Raw genomic sequence first — 8,809 nt, 5'->3', positions numbered from 1 at the left:
CGACTCTGAAGAAAATAATTGGCTTCTTTGAAGCGTCGTGGTTCATGTAACGCACAAACAAAAGGAATTAAAAAAGAACAACTCTGTGGCTGTAGAACCTGTTTACATTCTTTTATTGATCACCCTCGTCCCTGATCCCAAACCTCCCGGAACAACGTTACACAAAAATAAAACTCTCTGCATGAAAAACACAAAACCAGTGCAGAACGACAGCGGTCAACAGAGAAGTCCGTAAAAAAAAAAAAAAAAAACTACATTCAGAGATCTTTCCTACAAAGAGAAGTAAAAGTAGTACAGCGGGTTACAGCTTTGTAGTGAGTCCAGTCCTCCTTCAGCACAGAGATTCCTCCGAGACATAGTGGAATAAAACGCCACCAAAAAAAAAAAGTAAAACTACTTCTGTGGGGGTCATGAGTGTCAATAAACAACTCGCCTATTTAGTGCTTTGGTTGAGAGACAGCATGAAGTCTAAATTCAACGACGACAACAAAAAAACAAGTCATTAAATGTAATCAGAGTCCTTGGATTAGTGTTCAAAGTCACAGAATGACGGAAGGCAGCAGCAGTGAGGACTGACGAGGGCCTGCCCAGGAAAACACAAACTAAAATCATCTTACTGGGAAGAGAAACAAATATTTACATCCACTGTATACAACTTAATTTATAAATACATTTTAAGTATAAATTAGAAAAAAAAAAAAAATCCTACTGTAGTTCATTCAACTACTGCTGCTAACTCTCACTTTAAAATACCAGTCTTGATTATTAGAACCCCCTTTAATATTTGGTGAAAGATTAAAAAAAAAAAAAAAAAAAGGCACAGCAATGAATAATTAGAGCAAATCTTCCCAGCAAATCTCTACAACACTAAAAATCCCCATTGCAACAGACATTGAAATATAAATTAAGATTTTTTTTTTTTTAACCAGTAAATGTAATTCTCACACTCAAATCTACACACGAGCCTCACCAGCTACAGTTTGTGAAATAAATTAAGGTTTTAAAAAGGGGGGGGGGGGGGGGGGGGTGATGATAGGCGGAGCACCCTGTCGTTTTCCCTGCTTCCTTTTCCTCTTCCAGCCGCACGGATAAGAAACATTCAAAATGAGAAGCAGGAGCAGATTAAAGCGAATCGCCGGATAGTTCGGTATCGTGTTTCGTGTTTCACTTTCGCCTCGTTCCTGTGCTCGGTGACGAGCTACCAGTGGTTTGAAATCAATAAAACTTTTAACTACAGGCTCCTCTGTTGCCTCAAACTAGTTTAAAATCAACCTTTTTTTTCTAATCAGAATTTCAATTCAGTGATATCTGGCAATAAAAAGTGCAAAAAAAAAAGTGATTTTAAGGTTTGTGCTTTTAACCAAATGAGACCCAAAAACATGTTGAAATGGTTTTATCGCCATGGCGACGATATGGTTGAGTAGTCGTGGTGCCGGCAGGCAGATCTAGTGGCCTGTGGGTGTTTTCAGTGTTTAGCGACCAGCAGAGCTGGACCGCCGACCGGCGAGCTCACAGTCCACAGCCTGTGTCCACATGGAGTTTGAGTCTTCGATAAGAAGAGAGGCGGCGGCGTCGGCGGGAAGCGGGACGAGGCGCCGGCGTTGCTGTAGTCGTTCCCCGCCGTTGGGGTTTTCACTCCAAAGTCTCACGTTAACAGCCGTCTTTTCCGACGATCAGCAGCTTTTGCGGGTTTTATTTCGTATTTTTTATCGCATGGTTTTTTTTTTTACAACCGTTCAGTCATGCGCTGCGGCGCCGCCGTGACGCCATGTGGACTTTCTCATTCAGCAAAGTGATTTTGATTCTCGTGATTTCTTTCATTCGTGTTCATGCGAGTGTGACCTACAAACACACTCTCCTATGATCAAAGCTGACCCTCCCCCCGTCCCCCGGCTTCAGGGGCTACACGTAGACCAGATCGGGGCCCTGCGTGTTCTCCTGGCCCTCGGGGTCCGCCTCGTCCTCGCCGTCGCCCTCGTACTGGATGGGCTTGGGGCAGCTGTACGGGTGCCCGTTGTCGTCGAAGAAGCGGCGGAAGGTGAACTCGTAGAAGGCGTGCTCGGGGTGCTTGCCGTTGCGGAACCAGCAGCTGAGCGTGTCGTTGAGGTCGTCCTCGCCGTCGCTGTCGCTGCTCCACATCTTGTCCGGGTCCACCGGATCGAAGTTGGACGTGTCGGTGGAGTGGGCGATGGTGGGGATGTACGGTGCCGCCTGCTGCCGCTGGTCGCTGGAGAAGTCCACGCTCATGAAGAAGGGGTGGGCCTTGATCTCGTCGGCGCCGTTCTTCCCCAGGCGGTCCTCGGGCCCGCGGCACAGCTGCACGATGAGGTCCGACGCCTCGGAGCTCAGCTTGGCCTGCGGGGGGACGAGCAGCGTGCTCTGCCAGTTGATCACCTGTTGCCCCGGAGACAAAACGACGTGAGGAGAGACAAGAGGAGGAGGAGGCACATTTCAGCACAGGCACCGCGCATATACCTTCAGCTGCGTCTCCAGGGGCGTGGTCGCCAAGAAAGGAGGCTGCCCGACCACCATCTCGTACAGGATGACGCCCACGCTCCACCAGTCGCAGAGCTGCGTGTATCCTGCAAACACAGTGGACACACTGAGGACGTTCTGGAAGACATGCCGGCATTGGTGCAGCAATCAAGAGTTCAGGCTGATGAAGCACAAACAATATTTAATTGAAGTGTCTTGACGTTTCACATGAACGGAGCCCGACGCCGACGTGAGTGACCGTGGAAGGCCGTACCTGTCCGGAGCAGCACTTCCGGAGCGATGTAGTTGGGCGTGCCCACGAGCGAGTGCGCTAAACAGCGCTGGTGCTGCCGGGCCTTCCTCCTCTCCAGGGGCTTCAGGCGGTCTGTACAGCGGCAGTTGGCCGGATCTTCCCACTCTTTACTGAAGTCCATGCTGTCCTGCCGCGCGTGGTCCCCTGGGAAAAGAGAGAGAGGGAGGATTGTCGACAGTTAAATGTACAATAGACGACGACAAAAACTCTGAATGAACAGACCATCTCACCTAACGAGGCCTACAACTGGTTCCATACATCTACAAGGTTCCTTGTGGAGCCGCACACATTAGCAATGGCATTAAAGAGGACACTCACCACTCTGGTAATACTTGGAGTCGTGTGTCCAGCGGAAACCGGTGCAGAGACCAAAGTCCGTCAGCTTTATGTGTCCGTCTCGGTCGATGAGGATGTTGTCGGGCTTGATGTCTCGGTGGATGAAGCCCATCTTGTGGACGCTCTCCACGGCACACGTGAGCTCCGCGATGTAGAACTGGGCCAGGTCCTCCTTGAAGATCCCCAGCCGGATGAGGAGGCTCATCATGTCCCCTCCGGGAATGTACTCCATGACGAAGTACAGGTTGTCCTTGTCTTGGAAGGAGTAGTAGAGGCGCACCACCCACTCGTTGTCGGCCTCGGCCAGGATGTCTCGCTCGGCCTTGACGTGGGCCACCTGGTTCCTCAGCAGCACGTCCTTCTTGCGGAGCGTCTTCATGGCGTACAGCGCTCCCGTGTCCTCCTTCCTGGCCAAGCACACCTCGCCAAACGCGCCGATGCCCAGGGTCTTGATCCGTTTGAACATGGACTTATCCATCTTGGCCCGCTTTAGCCGGATGTAGTTGGATTCCTTCTGGCAGAGCATCATGCGCATTTGCTCCTGGGCTTCTGAGGACAAACCCACCTGGGGACGAAACAAAACGCCGAGTCAGGAAAACAAAAAGACGAGTCACGCGTCCGGGTTAGACAGGCGCGTTGGGACGGAGATGCAGCTGTACGTCTTCATGTTAAAACGAAACCATGCGGCAGTGTCACGACCAATCGGATCGGAGCTCATCGGGTCGCATGCAGCCTCTCCGGCCACCGTGGGGGTTTACCACGCTCTCATCCGCAAGGCGGCGCATGCAGGCAAGCGCTCAGTTATCACATCAGACAACCAATTTAAAAATACATAGTTCGGTTCCACGTCAACACATTTAAGATCAAACGGCACACGGAATGTATGAAGGTGTACGTCATGCCTCGGGAACGTCGAGCAACATTACATGAGTCACTGATGATGTGTGTTGTGTTGTGTTGTGTTGTGTGACCGGACAGCAGACACTTTTACCTTTTATATCAGCTGTTAGTGACAGCAAGGAAGGAAGGAGAGAAAGATAGAGGGAAAGCAGCTGAGAAGAGAAAAAAACAAACAAACAAGAGCAGCAGGAAAAAAGGTCAGTGACAGATTACACAGCCATGAAAAGAGAGTAAAGAACACTGGAAAATAGAACAAAAAAAAGTTGGAAAACATATTTGTCGATGTTTTTTTTTGTAAAATCGGCATTCCTACCCTTTGCATCTCACTTTCCAGCTGCTTCCTCCTGCGAATCCGCTGCTGATGGTTCTTTAGAATGTTCTCCACGTGTTGCTCCATGAAGAACTTGAAGGCCTGGGGCGAATACAGATTGACTCTTCCGGACTCCCCCCTCCGCTCCTCGTCTTTCTTGTTCCGGCGAACTGGAACTGGAGACGTGGTGATTTGCTTCTTCTCCTTCTCAGTCGCCGCGCCACCTTCCGGGCTCTCCGAGGTCTTGGCGCCGTCACCGCCGCTGCTCTCCTCTTCGGGGTTCTCCTCTCTGCCCACCAGTCTGTTGGCCCCGGGGTCGTAGGCCGGGGGGGCTCCAGCCGCCGCCTGCTGCTGCAGCAGGTGCTTCGGGTAGGGTGGAGGGGGGCCCTGGTAGCTGGGGGCTTCTGTCGCTCCGGAGATTTGACGGACGGGCGCCGGGGGTTCCGGGTAGGCGGGGGCGGCCGCGGGTGGCGGTACCTGCCAAGGCGGGTGTGTCGGAGCGACGGCGGTGTGCAGTTCGGGCTTCTGTACCCGCATGCTTTTGACGGGCTGCAGGATGGGCGCCTGCGTGATGGCGGTGACCGTGGTGGCGGAGGGCTGCGAGCCGGCGGAGTGAGCCGGCCTGCTGTTCAGCTGGTGGTTGTTGAAAGAGTTGGAGCGGACCGGCTTGTTGTGCTGCCATGACGGGGACAGGTCCTGGTTGTTGCCGTTGCCAGAGGACGACTGGGGCTGGCTGGCGGCCAGGGGTCCCTGGCTCCAGGACTGAGGGGGGCCGATGCTGTACATGTCCAGGTTGTGACTGTTCCGGTTGGGAACCAGCATGGACTGGGGGAGGTTTCCCCCGTTCAGGTAAGAAGGGGAGGACGCAGGTCCCCCCGCCTGCATCTGCTGGTCAGTGGGACTGTGGCGGCTGACCTGGTTGACCGGGTACGGTGGAGGAGGCTGCCTGCTGCCTCCCGCCATGTAGTCCTGCTGAGCAGAACCATTTTGAGACCAGCTGGAGGGGAACGTGAACTTGGTTCCCCCTGAGCTCTGCATTATGATGGGCTGGTGGGCCACGGGCACTGGACTAATCCCGTGCTGATTTTGCGACGCTCCCTGTGGGTAACCGTCGGGCCACGCCCCCTGGGGTACCGGCGAGATGCGGGGCACAAGATAATCCATGTTTCCGGAGTAGCGCTTCGTGGATGGGTTGCTGTCCCAAGACGACCCGGGAGCCATGGCCCCCCGGCTCGGCGGGGGAGTGACGCTGCGCACCTGCGGCGGCAGAGGAGGGTTGACCCTCTGGCTGTTGACAGGGTGGCCCTGGGGGAAGGCGGGAGGCGGGCCGGGGCTGTCTGAGCGGTACATCATCCCGTCCACCACCAGCGGACCGTGTCGGGGCGCCAGAGACTCCTTGGAGCCCTTCCAGCTCGGTCTCCTCAGCACGGCCTGCGGGATATGAGACGCTCCTGGAGACACACAAGCAAAACATCACAGCTGTGTTTTCTGTGTAAATACGCACGTAAACACAAACTGTATGTATTTCAATAACTCGTAGCTATTTGTTTTGTTAACACTGTTATTTGGAATGACACAAATACTTGGAATTATACACATTTCATTTTTACAATTTGCTTTGTTTTTTTTTGTAATAGATAAAAGATAACCGAGACAAAGACGAAGCTATTTCCAAATCACCAGAAGTCAATTTCCATTCAACCGCTTCCTTTAAATGATACAATGACTCAAACACCATGGCGATCCTATTTGAACACATGTCCAAAATTATTTTTCAAAGAAAACTGGGAGGGTAATAAAATAAGTTATTCGCCGAACACCGTTTACATACCTGGGGGTTTCAGGCCTGCAGCGGAGGGGTTGGCAGCAGCCATTTGTTCCCTCATTGGGTCCTGGTAGCTCGGCTTACTCATGTAATCTGGAGCTGCACCTCGAAAGTTGCTTGGCTTGAGAGAAAAAGAATGCATTGTGTGAGCTACGAGAATGATATAACTGGCAACTGATCCACAAAAGCAGTCAATTAGGAAGCGGAATAAATGCCTCCCGAGGGGCCTTGGTCTGCCTGCCTGACGCTCATCAGATGACTGTGTTTACTCTGGAAGTCACAGCAGTTTGTTTTTCAAACAAATCAAACCTGACCGCCCAATTAGAAAACATATATTGTCGGAGCTCATTAAGGATAATAGAAGGTTGTCATAACATCTTTCATTCCAACGGCCAAATCTCATTCACCTGACACACCAAAGTACATGATTTTAGGAAGCGGAGGCTCTAAAACTTCAAACCTTCAGTGGCAAACAAAGAAAAAGACAAAATTCTAACCAGCCAAGTGCAGTACCTGTTGCTATTATTTTTCTTTTTTTCCCCCACAGATGTTTGTTACAGTTGAACATCACTCCACCTCATACCTGAATGGCATGCACGCAACCAAAACAAATGTCAGGTGCCAACAAAGGAAGTGCTCATATTGTAAAACTGTACAACTTGTCGTGCCACTTTGCATTCCAGTCATTTTACACATAATTCTGTAGCAGACAAAGTGCACCTCGCGATTACGCTCAATTACACAGATATGTATAGAATGACATTTCTCCACAAAGTCTTTCGCAAGGACCTGCAAGTGTGACGACAAAACAAAAAATGGGCTTCTCACCTCCTCGAAGCCGGCACACGGGGGCTCCAGCAACATGTGTTTGTTCACGTCGGAGCCCGACGTGTTGGACTCGTTGGCGAAAGGCAGCAGGGACTTGCGTATCTCCTGTAAGGCCTTCTGGTAATGGTTTTTGGGGTTGCTGCTGCGCCCCTGCTGCCTCGGATCGTCCGGGTGCATTTTCACAGGTAAACCGAAGTCTGCCTTCGGTGGGTCGGAGGGCTTGGACAAGTTCCGCAGGCTGTTCCGTATCTCCTGCAACATTTGCTGGCTGTTGCCGCTATAGCTGCTGGCTGGGAACGTCTTGGGCCTCATCTGTCGGTATCCTTCGGGTTTCTCCCCCCTCTTCATGTAAGAGCATTTATATCGACAGTGATGTGGATGAAGAGGGCGTCACTACTCCAGGGATAGTGAGAGTCGCTGATGTCCGCGCTCACATCTGCACGCCGCTGTTGGAAATAACACGAAAACATGGTTAGATAAACAAGCACGCCGAGTAATGTCATGCTACCCAACGAGTTAGGCAAATATGTTGGAGGGAGGTAAATTGAAAGGAATAAAAGCTTTCTTTGATGAGGTGATGAGGCGAGTGCTGACCAGGAGATAACACAACACACTAATCCTTAAAATGTTAATACTTATTTCCTGAATGTTTCTGGACCAAGACTAAAAAGCGTCATTTTAAAACAGTTCTTACTTTTGTAAAAAAAAAAAAAAAACATCTTGGGCAAATTTCCATAGATCATTATCATTATATGTTTTAATCATAAATTAATCATATTTGTCCCCAACTGAAATGCTGAAGTCTAATTAAAGTTGCTTCATACACACTTTACTTTTTTTTTTTTTTTAGTTCATAGCCTATTAATACTATAAGCTCATATTTTTCCTACATATGTCCTAATCCTATTGATGGCATTGTATTTTTACATCCTATCCCAAACATTACCATCAAATCTTTTACGTTTCTAATACAACTCAGTAATAATTTCCAACTTTAGCTGTTGTAGATTTTTACTTTTGATCAGTTTTTATTATTGACTTGACCTGCTCCAGCTTGCGAACAGGCTTACTCATTGTGATCTTCCGAGACATCCACCGTTGTGCTTCGGCATGAACTTGCTGGACAGCATTTTAAAGTAGATAAACTTACCTGGACTGAAACAATATCCTCCTCCTCCTCCTCCTCCTCTCCACTATTTAGAGTAGCATCACATGCTAACAGAGCGGCTACCTCCATGCTAATTCTCCTGCGTCAGGCACCTGAGCGTTAACTACCCAAGGAGCCTGTCAAGGTCGCTGAAAAGTCACCAAAACCGGGCGACCTTTCTGTCTGAGGCTGCGGATATGATAAGTCCAGTGTGCACCGGGTCACATTGAGCCCGTGTGGGTCCGCGGCCTGTGCGGCTGGAAGGCGTCCATTAGCTCCGGAGCTAACCCAACAACAGGTCGCATGCTAACCTGTTAGCTCCGAGCTGAGAAGAACTGTGAGGGAAAAAAAATACTCACCGCTTTCCTCCTGCGCGCGTCTCCTTCTTTTTACCCAATAATTCTTGTTTGTTTTGAGCTTCTCCCGCGACGAGGACGTAATTCAAAGTGAGAAATGTCCCCGTCGTGCCGTGATGTCTGGCTCCTGGCGGTGTTGAATTCCTGGGATGTCTGAATGACAAGTACAACGAGTTAAACGCACCGACTGCCGCTCAACCTCCGGCTCGCGACACAATAAAGGTCGCTCTCCCACGATCGACTCTTCTCACGAGACTTTTCTCATTCACATACTTGTATTCCTCTTTTGCCCTGTTAGTCCAAAATAAACTGCACGCTA

General features: G+C 50.2%; 1 protein-coding gene across 1 annotated transcript; it reads right to left on the bottom strand.

Annotated features, from left to right (window-relative positions):
- Positions 1-1,088: 1,088 nt before the first annotated feature.
- lats1 (large tumor suppressor kinase 1) lies at positions 1,089-7,338 on the bottom strand. Its single transcript, XM_080514135.1, has 7 exons — positions 6,988-7,338; positions 6,166-6,280; positions 4,338-5,785; positions 3,107-3,689; positions 2,750-2,932; positions 2,476-2,582; positions 1,089-2,394 (listed from the first exon to the last, which is right to left on the bottom strand). The coding sequence occupies exons 1-7, from the start codon at positions 7,333-7,335 to the stop codon at positions 1,903-1,905; spliced, it is 3,276 nt and encodes a 1,091-aa protein (XP_080370261.1). The 5' UTR covers positions 7,336-7,338; the 3' UTR covers positions 1,089-1,902.
- Positions 7,339-8,809: the final 1,471 nt, after the last annotated feature.

This window comes from Blennius ocellaris (genome assembly GCF_963422515.1).
Source record: "Blennius ocellaris genome assembly, chromosome: 18".
NCBI classification, from domain to species: Eukaryota; Metazoa; Chordata; class Actinopteri; order Blenniiformes; family Blenniidae; genus Blennius; species Blennius ocellaris.
This window is presented reverse-complemented; position numbering and strand designations above follow the sequence as displayed.

What these genes read in the sequence shown, in the direction of transcription:
- lats1 (XM_080514135.1), bottom strand. Translation starts at nt 7,335, where the DNA reads ATGAAGAGGGGGGAGAAACCCGAAGGATACCGACAGATGAGGCCCAAG. An exon ending in TGCAGGCCTGAAACCCCCAG is followed by an intron (nt 5,786 to 6,165) that starts GTATGTAAACGG and finishes GTGTGTCTCCAG; the next exon opens with GAGCGTCTCATATCCCGCAG. An exon ending in CTCCAAGTATTACCAGAGTG is followed by an intron (nt 2,933 to 3,106) that starts GTGAGTGTCCTC and finishes CTCTTTTCCCAG; the next exon opens with GGGACCACGCGCGGCAGGAC.